General features: G+C 51.8%; 1 protein-coding gene across 1 annotated transcript in view; it reads right to left on the bottom strand.

Moving 5' to 3' along the window:
• The window catches only part of LOC119978189 (acidic mammalian chitinase-like), a 61,271-nt gene extending 42,837 nt beyond the window's left edge, over window positions 1-18,434 (bottom strand). Inside the window, exons 1-3 of the mRNA XM_038819619.1 lie at window positions 18,374-18,434; window positions 17,744-17,776; window positions 16,281-16,473 (exon numbers count right to left, since the gene is read on the bottom strand). Of these exons, the coding sequence (XP_038675547.1) occupies window positions 16,281-16,473; window positions 17,744-17,776; window positions 18,374-18,434 (287 nt within the window). The remainder of the gene's footprint in view (window positions 1-16,280; window positions 16,474-17,743; window positions 17,777-18,373) is intronic.
• Between the last annotated feature and the right edge of the window lie 674 nt (window positions 18,435-19,108).

The following is a 19,108-nucleotide window of genomic DNA, read 5'->3' as shown; positions in this document are numbered from 1 at the left end:
GTCTGTGCCCCTCATAATTTTGTAGACCTCTATCTGGTCGCCCCTCAACCTCCGATGTTCCAGTGAGAACAAACCGAGTTTATTCAACCTCTCCTCATAGCTAATGCTCTCCATTCCGGGCAACATCCAGGTAAATCTCTTCTGCACCCTCTCTAAAGCCTCCACATCCTTCTGGTAGTGTGGCGATCAGAATTGAACACTATGCTCCAAGTGTGGCCTAACTAAGGTTCTACACAGCTGCAACGTGACTTGTCAATTTTTATACTCAATGCCCCAGCCAATGAAGGCAAGCATGCCGTATGCCTTCTTGACTACCTTCTCCACCTGTGTTGCCCCTTTCAGTGACCTGTGGCCCTGTACACCGAGATCTCTCTGACTTTCAATACTCCTGAGAGTTCTATCATTCACTGTATATTCCCTACCTGCATTAGACCTTCAAAAATGTGTTACCCCACATTTGTCCAGATTAAACTCTACCTTCCGTCTCTCCACCCAAGTTTCCAAACAATCCAAATGCTGTTGCATCCTCTGACAGTCCACATCGCTATCCGCAATTCCACCAACCTTTGTGTCATCTGCAAACTTACCAATCAGGCCAGTTACATTTTCGGCCAAATCATTTATATATACTACAAACAGCAAAGCTCCCAGCACTTAACCCTGTGGAACACTACTAGTCACAGCCCTCCAATCAGAAAAGCACCCTTCCATTGCTACTCTCTGCCTTCTATGACCTAGCCAGTTCTGTATCGATCTTGTCAGCTTACCTCTGACCCCGTGTGACTTCACCTTTTGTACCAGTCTGCCGTGAGGGACCTTGTCTTACTGAAGTCGATATAGACAACATCCACTGCCCTACCTGCATCAAGCATCTTTGTGACCTTCTTGAAAAGCTCTATCAAGTTAAAGAGACACGACCTCCCCTTCACAAAACTGTGCTGCCTCTCGCTAATACGTTTACTTGCTTCCAAATGGGAGTAGACCCTGCCTCGAAGAATTCTCTCTGGCAATTTCCCTACCACTGACGGAAGGCTCGCTGGCCTGCAGTTTTCTGGATTATCCTTACTACCCTTCTTAAACAAAGGAACAACATTGGGTACACTCCAGTCCTCCCGGACATCACCTGAAGACAGCGAGGATCAAAAGATTTGTCAAGGCCTCAACAATTTCCTCTCTTGCCTCCTTCAGTATTCTGGGGTAGATCCCATCAAGCCCTGGGGACTTATCTACCTTAATATTTTTCAAGTCGCCCAACACCTCGTCTTTTTGGATCTCAATGTGACCCAGGCTATCTACACACCCTTCTCCACTCTCAACATCTTCCAATTCCTTCTCTTTGGTAAATACTGATGCAAAGTATTCATTTAGTACATCGCCCATTTCCTCTGGCTCCATACATAGATTCCCTTGACTATCCTTCAGTGGGCCAACCCTTTCCCTGGCTACCTTCTTGCTTTTTATGTACTGTAAGAAGCCTTGAGATTTTCCTTAACCCTATTTGCCAATGACTTTTCGTGACCCCTTCTAGACCCCCTGACTCTTGCTTAAGTTCCTTCCTACTTTCCTTATATTCCACACAGGCTTTGTCTGTTCCCAGCCTTCTAGCCCTGACAAATGCCTCCTTTTCCTTTTTCACGAGGCCTACAATATCTCTCGTTATCCAAGATACCCGAAATTTGCCGTATTTATCCTTCTTCCTCACAGTAACATGCCGGTCCTGAATTCCTTTCAGCTGACATTTGAAAGCCTCCCACATGTCAGATGTTGATTTACCCTCAAACATGTGCCCCCAATCTATGTTCTTCAGTTCCTGCCTAATATTGTTATAATTAGCCTTCCCCCAATTTAGCACATTCACCTCAGGACCATTCTTGTACTTGTCCATCAGCACTTTAAAACTTACTGAATTGTGGTCACTGTTCCCGAAATGCTCCCCTACTGAAACTTCTACCACCTGGCCGGGTTCATTTAAGGTCAACACCAGGTCCAGTACAGACCCTTCCCTCGTTGGTCTATCTACATATTGTTTTAAGAAGCCCTGCTGGATGCTCCTTACAAACTCTGCCCCGTCTAAGCCCCTAGCACTAAGTGAGTCCCAATCAATATTTGGGAAGTTAAAGTCTCCCAACACAACAACCCTGTTGCTTTTACTCCTTTCCAAAATCTGTCTACCTATCTGTTCCTCTATCTGCTGCTGGCTTTTGGGAGGCCTGTAGTAAACCCCCAACATTGTGACCGCACCGTTCTTGTTCCTGATCTCTACCCATATAGCCTCGCTGCCCTCTGAGGTGTCCTCCCACAGTACAGCTGTGATATTCTCCCTAACCAGTAGCGCAACTCCGCCACCCCTTTTACACCCCCCTCTTTCCCACCTGAAACATCTCAATCCTGGAATGCTTAGCTGTCAATCCTGTCCTTCCCTCAACCAGGTCTCTGTAATGGCAACAACATCATAGTTCCAAGTACTAATCCAAGCTCCAAGTTCATCTGCCTTACCCGTAATACTTCTTGCATTAAAACATATGCACTTAAGTCCCCCAGTCCTGCTATTTGCAGCAACATCTCCCTGTCTGCTCTTCCTCAGAGCCATAGTGGACCTATTTCCCAGTTCTCCCTCAATTTTTTCACCTTCTGACCTATTGCTCCGGTACCCACCTCCCTGCCATACTAGTTTAAACCCTCTCGTATGGCACTAGCAAACCTTGCGGCCAGGATATTTGTGCCTCTCCAGTTTAGATGCAACCCGTCCTTCTTATACAGGTCACACCTGCCCCGGAAGAGCTCCCAGTGGTCCAGATAATGGAAACCCTCCCTCCTACACCAGCTGTTTAGCCACGTGTTTAGCTGCTCTATCTTCCTATTTCTTGCCTCACTAGCACGTGGCACAGGGTGTAATCCCGAGATTACAACCCTTGAGGTCCTGTCTTTTAACTTTCTGCCTAGCTTCCTGAACTCCTGCTGCAGGACTTCATGCCCCTTCCTGCCTATGTCGTTAGTACCAATATGTACGACAACCTCTGCCTGTTTGCCCTCTCCGTTCAGGATGCCCGCTACCTGTTCTGAGACATCCTGGACCCTGGCACCAAGGAGACAACATACCATCCTGGAGTCTCTTTCACATCCACAGAAGCGCATATCTGTGCCCTTGGCTATAGAGTATTGCTCTTCTGCGCTTTGACCCTCCCTGCTGAACATCAGAGCCAGCCGTGGTGCCACTGCTCTGGCTGCTGCTGTTTTTCCCTGATAGGCTATCCCCCCGACAGTATCCAAAGGGGTATACCTGTTCGAGAGAGGGACAACCACAGGGGATTCCTGCACTGACTGCCTGCCCCTTCTGGTGGTCACCCATTTCTCTGCCTGCACCTTGGGTGTGACCACATTTATATAACTGCTATCTATGACGCTTTCCGCCACCTGCATGCTCCAAAGTGCATCCAACTGCTGCTCCAACCGAACCATGCGGTCTGTGAGGAGCTCCAGTTGGGTTCACTTTCTGCAGATGAAGCCATCCGGGAAGCTGGAAGCCTCCTGGACCGGCCACATCTCACACACACCGACTCTCTCTCTCCCTCTCGTACACACTCCGACTCCCTCTCTCTCTCTCACTCATCGTCTCCCTCTCTCCCTCTCGTACACACACCGACTCTCTCTCTCTCACACACACCGACTCTCTCTCTCCCTCTCATACACACCGACTCTCTCTCTCTCCCTCTCGTACACACTCCGACTCTCTCTCTCCCTCTCACACACACACCGACTCCCTCTCTCCCTCTCGTACACACTCCGTCTCTCTCTCTCCCTCTCACACACACACCGACTCCCTCTCTCCCTCTCGTACACACTCCGGCTCTCTCTCTCCCTCTCACACACACTCCGACTCTCTCTCTCTCTCTCGTACACACTCTGTCTCCCTCTCTCCCTCTCGTACACACTCCGTCTCTCTCTCTCCCTCTCGTACACACTCCGACTCTCTCTCCCTCTCGTACACACTCCGACTCTCTCTCTCCCTCTCGTACACACTCCGACTCTCTCTCTCCCTCTCTCACACACACCGTCTCTCTCTCTCCCTCTCGTACACACACCGACTCTCTCTCTCTCTCTCTCTCACACACACACACCGACTCTCTCTCTCTCTCTCTCACACACACCGACTCTCTCTCTCTCTCTCTCTCACACACACCGTCTCTCTCTCAAACACACACCGACTCTCTCTCTCTCTCTCACACACACCGTTTCTCTCTCTCCCTCTCGTACACACACCGACTCTCTCTCTCTCTCTCTCTCCCCTCTCGTACACACACCGACTCTCTCTCTCTCTCTCTCCTCTCGTACACACACCGACTCTCTCTCTCACACACACCCGTCTCTCTCTCTCTCTCTCACACACACTCCGACTCTCTCTCTCTCTCTAATACACACCGACTCTCTCTCTCCCTCTCGTACACACTCCGACTCTCTCTCTCTCTCACACACACCGTCTCTCTCTCTCTCTCTCATACACACCGACTCTCTCTCTCTCTCTCTCACACTCCGACTCTCTCTCTCCCTCTCATACACACCCCGTCTCTCTGTCTCTCTCTCTCCCTCTCATACACACCCCGTCTCTCTCTCTCTCTCACACACACACACCGACTCTCTCTCTCTCTCACACACACACACTCCGACTCTCTCTCTCTCACACACACCCCGTCTCTCTCTCTCTCTCTCTCACACACACTCCGACTCTCTCTCTCTCTCTCTCTCTCCCTCCACACCGACTCTCTCTCTCTCTCTCACACACCCCTCCTCTCTCTCTCTCTCTCTCTCACACACTCCGACTCTCTCTCTCTCTCTCTCCCTCTCATACACACCCTGTCTCTCTCTCTCTCTCTCTCTCACACACTCCGACTCTCTCTCTCCCTCTCATACACACCCTGTCTCTCTCTCTCTCTCTCACACACACACCGACTCTCTCTCTCTCTCACACACCCTGACTCTTTCTCGTACACACCCCGACTCTCTCTCTCTCCCTCTCACACACCTCAACTCTCTCTCTCTCTCTCTCTCTCTCCCTCTCGTACACACCCCGCCTCTCTCTCTCTCACACACCCTGACTCTCTCTCTCTCTCTCTCACACCCTGACTCTCTCTCTCTCACACACCCTGACTCTCTCTCTCTCTCTCTCTCTCTCTCGCACACACCCCGTCTCTCTCTCTCGTACACACCCCGTCTCTCTCTCTTTCTCTCTCACACACCCCGTCTCTCTCTCTCTCTCTCTCTCTCTCGCACACACACCCCCAACTCTCTCTCTCTCTCTCCCTCTCGTACACACCCTGACTCTCTCTCTCTCTCTCTCTCACACCCCATGACTCTCTCTCTCTCTCTCTCTCTCACACACACCCCGTCTCTCTCTCTCTCTCTCGCACACCCCCTGACTCTCTCCCTCTCTCCCTCTCGTACACACCCTGACTCTCTCTCTCTCTCTCTCTCCCTCTCGGACACCCCGACTCTCTCTCACATCCCGACTCTCTCTCTCGCACACACCCCGACTCTCTCTCTCTCTCTCACATCCCGACTCTCTCTCTCTCTCTCTCTCCCTCTCGTACACACCCTACTCTTTCTCTCTCTCTCTCTCACTCTCGGACACCTCGACTCTCTCTCTCACACCCTGACTCTCTCTCTCTCTCTCCCTGTCGTACACACCTTGACTCTCTCTCTCTCTCTCTCTCGTACCCTCACACCACGACTCTCTCTCTCTCTCTCTATCCCTCTCGTACACACCCTGACTCTCTCTCTCTCTCTCTCACACCCTGACTCTCTCTCTCTCTCTCTCTCTCACACCCTGACTCTCTCTCTCTCTCTCTCACACACCCCGACTCTCTCTCTCTCTCTCTCTCACACACCCTGACTCTCTCTCTCTCACACCCTGACTCTCTCTCTCTCTCTCTCTCTCTCTCTCACACCCTGACTCTCTCTCTCTCTCGCACACACCCCGACTCTCTCTCTCTCTCTCTCGCACACACCCCGACTCTCTCTCTGTCTCTCTCTCTCACACCCCTGACTCTCTCTCTCTCTCGCACACCCCGACTCTCTCTCTCTCTCTCACATCCCGACTCTCTCTCTCTCTCTCTCTCCCTCCCTCTCGTACACACCCTGACTCTCTCTCTCTCTCTCACATCCCGACTCTCTCTCTCTCTCTCTCCCTCCCTCTCGTACACACCCTGACTCTTTCTCTCGCTCTCTCGCACACACCCCGACTCTCTCTCTCTCTCTCACACACCCCGACTCTCTCTCTCTCTCTCACACACACCCCGACTCTCTCCCACATGTAATCTCCATGGCAACTTCATTCCTCCATTAATCCTCAGGTTGATGCTCTTGAAAACAACGGTGATACCCTAGCATCCTACCCTTGGATTCAGCCATTCTTTTTCAAGTTGCTCTAAATCACTCTTCAGTTTAGAATTGAGAAGATAGTCGATCGTCTGAAAACACCTTAGTTTGCATTCTTTTTTCTGACAGGGAGAAACCATCCTCTCTTACTATTGTTAAGCTCCAATGGTAAATCTATGACAAGAACACGGAAGCAAGTCTTGATTTCTTCCACTCCAAATTTCTTTTGGTTCAGTATCACTTCTCCACATCCAAACAATGCCACCTGTATTCACTTTATATACTGATGCCGTCTATTCAACATTCGAAACTCCAATTCATACTTCAGTACTCAGGAACATTAACTCTTTCTCACACTCCCTGCCCTGTCTAGTCTCCTCTCCACGCTTCGCCTCTGGTCTCTGCCCCCTGTCTAGACTTTGCACTGCTTTGTCTCCTCGCTACTCACTTTAAAGTGCAGGATGAAGTTGTGTGCTGGGGTACGATGGCGGACTCCAGGGAGGGTTGTGTCCGAACTTCATACTGTACCTGTTTGACCGGGGACTGGGGGCGCTGGGGGCTGGCCGGCGCGGGTGCACGGAACTGGTGGAGCGAGCTCGTGGGCTCGGGAGCGCGAGGGGGCGGCAGCATGGGGTGTAGGGTGAGGGGTCCTTCTGTGGGGGTAGAGGGGCCGCTGGATCCAGCGGGTACCAGATCCCGGAGGGATACTGTGTCCTGACGGCCGTCAGGAAACTCAACGAAGGCGTACTGGGAGTTGGAGTGGAGCAGGCGCACCTTCTCAACAAGGGGGTCGGTTTTGTGCGCCCTGACGTGTTTCCTCAGGAGTACGGGGCCCGGTGTCCTCAGCCATGCCGGAAGTGAGACCTTCGTGGTAGTGCCCCTGGAAAAAATGAAGAGCCTCTCGTGAAGGGTCTGATTGGTCGCTGTGCACAAAAGGGACCTAATAGCGTGGAACACATCTGGGAGGACTTCCTGCCACTGGGAGACTTGGAGCTTTCTAGACCGGAGGGTCAGTAGGACAGTCTTCCAGACCGCCGCGTTCTCCCTCTCCACCTGCCCGTTCCCCCTGGGGTTGTAGCTGGTAGTCCTGCTCGAGGCAATGCCCTTGTCGAGCAGGTACTGACGCAGCTCGTTGCTCATGAAGGACGAACCGCCGTCGCTGTGCACGTAGCTGGGGAAACCAAACAGGGTGAAGATGCTGTGCAGGGCCCTAATGACTGTGTGGGAGATCATGTCGGGGCACGGGATAGCAAAGGGGAGGCGGGAGAACTCATCTACGATGTTTAGAAAGTAAACGTTCTTGTTAGTTGAGGGGAGTGGCCCTTTGAAATCAATCGCGAGGCGTTCAAAGGACCAAGAAGCCTTGACCAGGCGGGCCCTGTCTGGTCTATAGAAGTGCGGTTTGCACTCCGCACAGATCGGGCAGTCCCTGGTGACCGCTTTTACCTCCTTCGGGCTCTGATGTAGTGGGCGAGCCGGGTGACCCCCGGGTGGCAGAGGTCGTTGTGGGTGACTTTCAGTCGGTCAATCTGCGCGCTGGCGCATGTCCCGCAGGATAGGGCATCCGGAGGCTCCTGTAGTTTCCCGGGTCGATACTTAATATTGTAGCTATAGGTGGAGAGTTCGATCCTCCACCTCAGAATTTTATCATTTATTATTTTGCCCCTTTGCGAGTTATCAAACATAAAGGCAACCGATCTTTGGTCGGTGATGAGGGTGAACCTCCTACCTGCGAGGTAGTGCCTCCAGTAACGAATAGCCTCCACAATGGCTTGTGCTTCTTTCTCGACTGAGGAGTGTCGGAGTTCTGAAGCGGAGAGAGAGAAAAATGCGACTGGTCTCCCTGCCTGATTTAGTGTGGCTGCTAGAGCTACCTCTGAGGCGTCCCTCTCAACCTGGAATGGAGTGGATTCATCCACCGCCCGCTTGGCCGCTTTGGCGATGTCCTCCTTGATGCAGTTGAAGGCCTGGCGTGCCTCAGCTGACAGGGGGAATCGTGTGGCCTTAAAGAGTGGGCGGGCTTTGTCCGCATATTGAGGGACCCACTGGGCGTAGTAGGAGAAGAGGCCCAAGCACCGTTTGAGGGCCTTGGGGCAATGGGGGAGGGGAGTTCTAAGAGTTCATACGGTCCGGGTCTGGGCCCAGGACTCCGTTTTCCACGACATAGCCGAGGATGGCTGGTCTGGTTGTGCGGAAAATGCATTTCTCCTTGTTATAAGTGAGGTTTAATTTCTGTGCCATCTGGAGAAAACGGTGGAGGTTGGCGTCGTGGTCCTGCTGGTCATAGCCGCAGATGATGACATTGTCCAAGTACAGAAACGTGGTCCAGACCGTACTGGTCCACCATTCCATCCATTGCTCGTTGGAACACCGAGATCCCATTAGTGACGCCGAAGGGGACCCGGAGGAAATGGAAGAGGCGGCCATCGGCCTCGAATGCCGTGTAGTGGCGGTCCTCCGGGCGGATTGGGAGCTGGTGGTATGCAGACTTCAGATCCACCGTGGGAAAGAGCCGATACTGGGCGATCTGATTTACCATGTCTGCAATCCTGGGGAGGGGATACGCGTCGAGGAGCATAAATCTATTTATGGTCTGACTTTAGTCGACAACCATGCGGAAACTTTCCCCGACTATCACCTGAGCTCTCCAGGGACTATTGCTGGCTTCTATAATCCCCTCACTGAGAAGCCTTCGGACCTCTGATCTGATAAATACCCTATCCTGCAGGCTGTATCGCCTGCTACGAGTGGCTACGGGTTTACAGTCCTTTGTGAGATTGGCGAAGAGAGGAGGGAGGGAGATTCGCAGCGTAGCGAGGCTGCAGATAGTGAGTGGGGGCAGGGGCCCGCTGAAACTGAGGGTGAGGCTCTTACGGTTACACTGAAAATCTAGGCCTAATAAGAATGGCGAGCAGAGGTCGGGCAAAACGCTGAAATTTTGAGTAGCTAGCGCCTCGGATTGTGAGTGTCGCGGCGGTGCGCCCCTTGATCTGGACAGAATGGAAGCCTGAAGTGAGCGAGATAGTTTGCTGCACGGGGAAAATGGGGAGTGAACAGGGTCTTACCAGGTCTGGGTGTATGAAGCTCTCAGTGCTCCCGGAGTCGAAAAGGCATGGCGTGTTGTACCCGTTGATTTGGACCTCTGCCATCGAAGTTCGCAGATGCTTCGGGCGTGATTGGTCCAGGGTGACTGCGCTGAGTTGCGGGCCGCGTGACGAGCACCTGGGGAGGTCGTACTCTTCCGATGAGTTGTCTGTGCGTGGAGATGCAGGTCGGGCCCGTGGATCGCACGTGGCGGGCAGCGAGGAGGATGGCGTCCAAGATGGCGCCCCCCCCAGGAGTCGCACGTGGCCGGTCGCGTGGTGGAGGTTTGCCAAGATGGCAGACCCCATGGATCGCACGTGGCAGGAGGGGGCGGGGTCGGGGCATAGGCCGCAGCGTTTCGGGCCCCGCGGGCCTGCGGGTGTGGGGAGCGATTACTTTGTGCCGCTGGGGAGTTGGAAGCTGGGGCCCTTTTTGCGAGGCACACTCTCGCGGAGTGACCTTTCCGCCCGCAGCTGCTGCAGGTCGCGTTGCGGGCCGGGCAGTGCTGCCGCGGGTGCTGATTCTGGCCGCAAAAATGGCAGGCTGGAGCAGCATAGTGGCTGGCTGGGGCAGCATGGTGGCTGGGCAGCCGCGTAGCACAGGCCTGGGGGAGTCGCTGGTCGGGGGCCCATGATTGGGTCGTGGGGTCGGCGGGGAACGAGGTGAGGCTGCGCAAGAAGACCTCCATCGTGGTAGCAATTTCCGCAGTTGTTTCTAAGTCTTGGGCCCCCTTTTCCAGCAGTCGTTAGTGCACATAATTAGACCTGATGCCCGCTACAAAAACATCGTGTACAGCAAGTTCTCTATGTTCAGCCGCGGTAACCGCTTGATAGTTACAGTCATTTGATAGATTATTGAGCTCTCTTAAAAATTCGGCGAGTGATTCGGTAGGCCGCTGGCAGCGAGTCGTGAACACATGGCGTGCATAAACTTCGTTAATGGGCCTTACATACATCTTATCGAGTATCGCTAGCGCTGCAGTATATGAACCGGCTGAGTTTAGTTGCGTAGAGATTCTGTGGCCCACCCTCGCGTGCAGTAGACTTAACTTCTGTTCCTCTGTTGTTTAGGCTGTGCTCGCTTCTGCCAGGTAGGCCTTAAAGCACCGCAGCCAGTGGGAGAAGATTTCTTTTGCCTCTGCATCCTGTGGGTCGAGTTCCAGGCGTCCAGGCTTGAGGGCTGACTCCATGATCGATCCTGACTGTTCTTATGTAGATTAAATTGATGGAACCATCAATTCACTAGACACGTGCTTTAAGATATGAACAGTGGTTTTAATCTACTTACTACAGAGCCAGCCTGTTACCCGTTGAACTCTCGATGAACTGCAGGCTGGCTCTGGACAAGGGTATTTATACAGCAGTCCAGGGGAGGAGTCGTGGGCGAAGCCAAGGGTGAAGTCCTGTATAAACTCATGAGCATTCCCAGAGCTACTCCCCCTAGTGTTCGGATAACACTACTGTGCTTACAATGGTATCGGTAAATACAGTGTGAATTACTAAGTTACATTCACCACACTGGTGCTGTCTATTCAACATTCAAAACTCAATTCATACTTCAGTACTGAGGAACATTAACTCTTTCTCACACTCCCTGTCCTGTCTAGTCTCCTCTCTACGCTTCTCCTCTGGTCTCTGCCCCCTGTCTAGACTTTGCACTGCTTTGTCTCCTAGCTGCTCACATTAAAGTCCAGGAAGAAGTCAAACTCGACATATGGATGACAGTTATGGGTCATCAGAAATATAAACGTTCTAATTTTTTAATGGCAGAGAAAATAATTTGGAGGGGCAGCAAATGGTGGCAAGCTGACCTGTCAATGAGCATGCGTGTCATGGAAATGCATGAAATAGAGATTTCCGACAACGATGGGAAGCTCGCTCGCCTTTATAAACTCCAAACCCTATCTGCAAAAGTTCATTCTGCCGTCAGTGTGGTAGTATGACTAGAGGTACTACGGTACCTGAGAGTGCTGAGCCACCATTGGTGGAGAAGGCTCGCTGCTCATTGGCCCAATGATTTGTAACCCATTGGTCAGAATGTAAGGTAGCTCCGCCCATTGAGGCGGGGTATAAGAACCCGTGTTACCCCTGCAGCTGCCTTTTCTGTACTTGAGCTGCTGGGGAAACACCTTGTCGATTAAAGCCTTCAATTCGGATGACATCCTCGTTTCTGTGGTCGTTGATAGTGCATCAATTTAATCGACAAGATTTTAAAGAATGGAGCTCCGCATCAAGCCGGAGTATCTACAGGTTAGCCCCCACGCGGCTAACGCAGCAACAACCTTGAAGCACTGGTTAGCATGTTTTAACGGCTACCTCGGCACAGCAGAAAGCACACCTACGAGGGAGCAGAAACTACAGGTCTTGCACTTGAGAGTGGGCCCGGACGTCTACACACTCATCGAGGATGCGACTGACTACGATTCTGCAATGGAACTACTCAAAGGACATTATACCCGTCCAGTAAACCAAGTCTATGCTTGGCATCTACTGGCAACGAGGCGGCAGACCACTGGTGAGTCTTTAGATGAATTTTATTGTGCGCTCCTCGTACTGGGGAGGAACTGCGGCTGCCCGCAAGTTTCGGCCAACGAAGAAACAGCTGTTGATCCGAGACGCTTATGTTGCGGGTATGCAGACCCCACTAATCCACCAGAGACTTCTAGAAAAAGAAACTTTGAGCCTCACGGAGGCACGGGCTCTTGCAAACTCACTGGACGTTGCCTCCCGAAATGCCCGTGCCTACGCCCCCGACCGCACGGTGGCTCCCTGGACAGCGTGGAATTCTTCCCCCACAGACTCTGGACCACCTCAGGCCTGCTCTGCGAGACGCCCTGGAAACCCCGCTGGGCCCCGTTGCTATTCTTGTGGACAGGCAAAACACCCCCGACAGCGTTGCCCAGCCCGATCAGCAACGTGTAAGGGGTGCGACAAGAAGGGCCATTTCATGGCGGTCTGCCAAGCCAGGGCGGTCGCTGCGGTCCCAGGCAGCGAATGCGGGTCGTTGCTCTGACTCTCTCCATGTGCCCCATGCGGTCCATGAAATGCACCGTCTTCCTCCTCCAGCGCCATATGAGGCCTCCGGGCACTGCCACCTTGCTCTGCCGACGCCACGTGCGACCAGTGGGCCGCCTCCAAAGACCCCAGCGCGGGTGACCACACACTGCCCGATGATGGCTCTGAACCTTTGCTATGATTGGCATCGGTAACTTTGGACCAGTCTCGACCCCGCACTGTCCACTGCGACGATGAAAGTACTGATCAACGGGCACGAGACATCCTGCCTGCTCGACTCTGGGAGCAGGGAGAGTTTTATACATCCCGACAGGGTAAGACACTGTTCTCTTCCTGTCCATCCCGTCAACCAAAAGATCTCCCTGGCCTCTGGCTCCCATTCGGTTGAGATAAAGGGGTATTGTGTAGCGAACCTCACTGTCCAGGGGAGGGAGTTCAAATATTACAGGTTCTACGTCCTCCCCACCTCTGCACGGCCACACTCCTGGGGTTAGACTTTCAATGTAATCTTCAGAGTCTGACGTTTAAATTTGGCGGCCCTATACCCCCCCCCCCCCCCCCCCCCCCCTCACTGTCAGCAGCCTCGTGTCCCTCAAGGTCGATCCCCCCTCCCTGTTTGCAAACCTCACCCCGGATTGCAAACCCGTCGCCACCAGGAGCAGACGATACAGTGCCCAGGACCGGACCTTCATCAGGTCCGAGGTCCAGCGGCTTCTGAGGGAAGGGGTCATTGCGGCTAGTAACAGCCCCTGGCGAGCACAAGTTTTGGTGGTGAAGACCGGGAACAAGAATAGGATGGTCATAGACTACAGTCAGACCATCAACAGGTTTATGCAACTAGATGCGTACCTTCTTCCCCGTATATCCGTGCTGGTCAACAGGATCGGGCAGTAGAAGGTCTTCTCCACGGTAGACTTAATGTCTGCCTACCACCAGCTCCCCATCCGCGCGAGCGATCGCAAGTACACTGTGTTCGAGGCAGATGGGCGACTCAACCACTTCTTAAGGGTTTCCCTTCGGTGTCACAAACGGGGTCTCGGTCTTCCAGCGAGAGATGGACCGAATGGTTGACCGATACGGTTTACGGGCAACACTCCCGTATCTCGATAATGTCACCATCTGCGGCCATGACCAGCAGGACCACGACACCACTCTCCGCAAATTCCTCCAGACCGCAAAACTCCTGAACCTGACCTACAATAAGGACAAATGCATGTTTAGCATCGACCGCCTAGCTATCCTCGGCTATGTAGTGTGCAATGGAGTTATAGGCCCCGACCTGGAATGCATGCGCCCCCTTATGGAGTTCTCCCTCCCTCACTGCTCCAAGGCCCTGAAGCGCTGCCTCAGGTTTTTCTCCTGTTACGCTCAGTGGGTCCCCAATTACGCCGACAAAGCCCGTCCTCTCAGGCAAACTACCACTTTGCCCCTGTCGACGGAGGCCCGCCAGGCCTTCAGCCGCATCAAAGTGGATATCGCAAAGGCCACAATGCGCGTCATCGACGTGTCCCTCCCCTTCCAAGTCGAGAGCAACGCGTCTGATGTTGCTCTGGCAGCCACCCTCAACCAAGCGGGCAGACCCGTGGCCTTCTTCTCGCGCACCCTCCATGCTTCCGAAATCCGCCACTCCTCGGTCGAGAAGGAAGCACAGGCCATAGTAGAAGCTGTGCGACATTGGAGGCATTACCTGGCCGGCAGGAGGTTTACCCTCCTCACTGACCAACGGTCGGTAGCTTTCATGTTTGACAATGCACAGCGGGGCAAGATAAAGAATGATAAGATCTTGCGGTGGAGGATCAAACTATCCACCTACAACTACAAGATCCTGTATCGTCCTGGGAAGCTAAACGAGCCTCCTGATGCCCTATCCCGCGGCACATGTGCCAACGCACAAGTGGACCGCCTCCGAGCCCTGCACAAGGACCTCTGCCACCCGGGGGTCACTCATTTCTTCCATTTCGTGAAGACCCGTAACCTGCCCTACTCCATCGAGGAGGTCAGGACAGTCACTAGAAACTGCCACATCTGCGCGGAGTGCAAGCCGCACTTCTACCGCCCGGAGAAAGCGCATCTGATAAAGGCTTCCCGTCCCTTTGAACTCCTCAGCATGGACTTCAAATGTCCCCTCCCCGACACCAACCCAACACATACTTCCTCAACTGACGAGTACTCCCGCTTCCCGTTCACCATCCCCTGCCACAACCACCATCATCAAAGCCCTCCACAGCATTTTGTCCCTGTTCGGATTCCCCACCTACATACACAGTGATAGGGGGTCCTCCTTCATGAGCGACGTACTGCGTCAATTCCTGCTTAGCAAGGGCATTGCCTCAAGCAGGTCGACCAGTTATAACCCTGGGGTAACGGACAGGTTGAGAGGGAGAACGGAAGACCGTCCTACTGGCCCCGCGGCCCAGAAATCTCCCAGTCTCCCGCTGGCAGGAGGTCCTCCCAGATACCCTCCACTCCATCCGGACGCTGCTCTGCACTGTAACTAACCAAACACCTCATGAATGTCTCCTTGTCTTCCCCAGGAAATCTTCCTCAGGGACCCCGCTCCCGACCTGGCTGGCAGTCCCCGGGCCCATCCTGCTCCGGAAACACGTGCGGGCACGCAAATCGGACCCGTTGGTCGAGAGGGTCCAACTGCTCCACGCTAACCCGCAATACACATCCGTGGAGTACCACGACGGCCAACAAGACACGGTCTCTTTACGGGACCTGGCGCCCGCCGGATCCCCTCCATCGCCCTCGCCACCAGCCCCACCCTCCCCCCCACCGGCACCTCTCACCATAGCCCCCTTCCCTGGACAACCGTTTTTCTCGCAGGCTAGGCCCGGACCACCCCCACCCACAACTGCACTCTACAGATGCTCCCCTCCCTCGTCCGGCAACCCCCTCACCTGCGCCACCTAGAGGATTAGACGCCCCCTCCCCGGTCCGACCATCCTCACCAGCGCCATCTAGGGGTGTTGAAACCGCCACAGGGACCGGATCCACACTCCTGGAGTCACCGACGTCTGCACCTCCATCGACGTCTCCGCCGATGCTCCGTCAATCGCAAAGGACGACCAAGGCTCCCGATCGCCTGATCGAGTCACTATGAACTATTGATGGACTCTTTTGAATGTGACATGTACACAACCTATTGCCAGAATTCTAGAACCGTAGATGTCTCTGTAAATAGTTACGGGCCAGTGGGAAGCCGCCGTACGAGAGGAGTGCAGTACCCTATCACTAGTCATACTACCAGTTATGCTATTCCACCCGCACAGACCGCCAGTTATGGCTGGACGATCAAGCAGTGCGCCCCCCGGTTAATTTTTTCAACAGGGGGGGTGAATGCGGTAGTATGACTAGAGGTACTACGGTACCTTGGAGTGCTGAGCCACCATTGGTGGAAAAGGCTCGCTGCTCATTGGCCCAATGGTTTGTAACCCATTGGTCAGAATGTAAGGTAGCTCCGCCCATTGAGGCGGGGTATAAGAACCCATGTTTCCCCTGCAGCTGCCTTTTCTGTACTTGAGCTGCTGGGGAAACATCTTGTCGATTAAAGCCTTCAATTCGGACTACAACCTCGTTTCTGTGGTCATTGATAGTGCATCAGTCAGGAAATTGATTATTTTGCTTCCCACCAAATTAGGTTCCCCACCATCTAGGCTTCCGTACTGCAGTCAGGAGCAGTAGATTTTGGACCTGGTTACAGAATTCTTTTAGCAAGTTAGTGTGCAAAAACAAAAATAACTGTACATCGTAAAATGGATTTGAAATTTCTAACTAATACAATTCAGAGAAAATGATATCACTTACTTCTTTTTCAGATCATTAAATCTCTTGTACATATCATCATCATTCCACTCAGTCAGATTGGGAGAATCTTTGAAATTCGTATAAACCAAGTGGGTGCAGAGGGAAGGGTCAATCTTTTCTGGGATGAAGTCAATGCTTGGTAACATTCTTTTAAATGTTTTTATGTAGTGACAGAGCAGTACGTAGGACGGGACTAAAGTGATGAAGAACAGATTGTAGTTATTTGAAATATTAAAGACAATAAGGTGACAAAATTTTAAAAAGAAATACGTGACGGACTTTCCAGAATCCTTGGGCATGACGGGAATAAACATTTGCTGAGGTTCTGAGGGAACTTTGACTTTGGTTCCAAGGGAAACGTTTGCATTTTTCTTCAAAGTAATTTATTTGTCTCCAGTGTCCTGCCGGAGAGCTGTGCGCAATTTGGATTCACGTCCCTCACAAATTTGAGCAATTTATATTAATTTGCACGGTTTAATTTACACTGGAGGCAGATATTTAACCCAAACCATGTTTAGAGGAACCTGAATAACCGATAGAAACAGGAGAAGCTGTGAACATCTTGCAGGATGGGAGGTGGAAATCCCAGGAACTGATGGTGAGGAAAACAATCACGTTTCGGAAGTGGAAAGGTCTCTGGGCTGTATAAACCTCTCACCTTTACATTAGTCAACCTGATCTTCAAACCTTCTCACCGTATCACTCAATCGTCTCTCCCACTGCACACATTTAATCATGGTGGAATATGTCCCTTCAACGGGCAGTAATTGGCCACTTATTGCGCAGCACGGTGGCACAGTGATTAGCATTGCTGCCTCGCAGCACCGAGGACCCGGGTTTGATCCTGGCCCTGGGTCTCTGTCCGTGTGGAGTTTGCACATTCTCCCCGTGTCTGCGTGGGTTTCGCCCCCAAAAGCCAAAGATGTGCAGGGTAGGTGGATCGGCCACGCTAAATTGCCCCTTAATTGGAAAAAATGAATTGGGTGCTGTAAATTATTTTTTAAAAGGATGGGGATTCCATTCATAATCCTGACCAATCCTGGACTCAATGGGGCAGAGGCGTGAAGGAAACAGGGTCCCTACCCCACACCCTCCACCTGATTAAACTCTGTCCCACCTCCAAACCTGCTGCCAGATGGGGCTATTAAATTCCACTCAGGGGCAGCACGATGGCACAGTGGTTAGCATTGCTGCCTACGGCGCTGAGGATCCGGGTTCGAATCCCAGCCCTGGACCACTGTCCGTGTGGAGTTTGCACATTCTCCCCGTGTCTGCGTGGGTTTCGCCCCCACAACCCAAATATATGCAGGGTAGGTGGATTGGCCATGCTAAATTGCCCTTTAATTGGAAAATAATAATTGGCTACTCTAAATTTATATTATTTTTTTAATTCCACCCGACACCTTTCCCAGGAACAATGAAACTGACCAATTTATATAAAATAGAAAAGTACAAAAACTTACCCAATGATACGTACTGTGAGAAGACCAAACTCACTAAAATAAAAATAAATACACATTTTCAGTTCATATCACATTTGACAAACAATTATCAAATGTCTGCAGAGTTTTGGTCTCAAAGGATCCATTACAAACTAAATTAACTTAATATTTTAATTTGATTATTCTCGGTGTAAAGGATATTCTGACATCAATGTCGTAAATTAATTTCTATTCTGTTTAATCTTCTATATCTTTGATGATGATTTCATTTTCAGATGAATCAAACCCAGGGCGTTAACAGTTTGTTGAAATCCAGTCAATCTGGATGTAAACAATTTATTTATTTATTTTTACAGGATGTGGGCTTCGCTGGCTAGGCCAGCATTTGCTGCCATCTCTAAGTGCAGTTGAGAAGGTCGTGGTGAGCTGCCTTCTTGAACCACTGCAGTCCGTGTGGTGTTGGTGCACCCACAGGATGGCGAGGGAGAGAGTTACAGAATTTTGACCCGGTGACAGTGAAGGAATGGTGATTTCCAAGTCAGGATTGGAGAGGAACTTCCCAGCAGTGGCGTTCCCAGGTATCTGCTGCCCTTGTCCTTCTGGATGGTGATGGTCATGGTTTTGGATGGTGCTAGATTCCTAGCCTCTGACCTGCTCTTGTAGCCACAGTATTTCTCTCGCTAGCCCAGTTCACTTTCTGATCCATTGTCATCTCGGATGTTGATAGTGGGGTATTCAGTGATGGTAATGCCATTGAATGTGAAAACCATGGTAAAGTCCAACAGGTTTATTTGAAATTACAAGCTTTCGGAGCGCTGCTCCTTCATCTGAAAGCTTGTGATTTTAAATAAACCTGTTGGACTTTAACCAGGTGTTGTGAGACTTCTTACTGTGCTCACCCCAGTCCATCGCTGCTATCTCCACATCATTGAATGTTAAGGGGCATCTTATTGAAGATGCTTGTCTGACACTTATGTGGTGTGAATCTTATTTGTTACTTGTCATCCCAAGCCTCGATATTATCCAGGTCTTGCTGCATTTGCACGTGGACTGTTTCAGTGTATGAGGAGTCGCAAATGGTGCTGAACATTGTGCATTCATCAGTGAAAAGGGGTGACAAAAAGTCATTGGCAAACAGGATGAAAAGAATATAATAATCTTTATTGCCACAAGTAGGTTCACAATTAACAATGAAGTTACTGTGAAAAGCCCGTAGTCGCCACATTCCGGCGCCTGTTCGGGTACACAGAGGAAGAGGAAACCCACGCAGCACAGAGAGAATGTGCAGACTCCACACAGACCGTGACCCTGGCGCTGTGAAGCCCTGGTGCTAAGCACTGTGCATCCGTGGATTAGGGAAAGTCCCAAGGCTTTTTACACATATAT

This window comes from Scyliorhinus canicula, chromosome 15, assembly GCF_902713615.1.
Source record: "Scyliorhinus canicula chromosome 15, sScyCan1.1, whole genome shotgun sequence".
Taxonomy (NCBI): Eukaryota; Metazoa; Chordata; class Chondrichthyes; order Carcharhiniformes; family Scyliorhinidae; genus Scyliorhinus; species Scyliorhinus canicula.
This window is presented reverse-complemented; position numbering and strand designations above follow the sequence as displayed.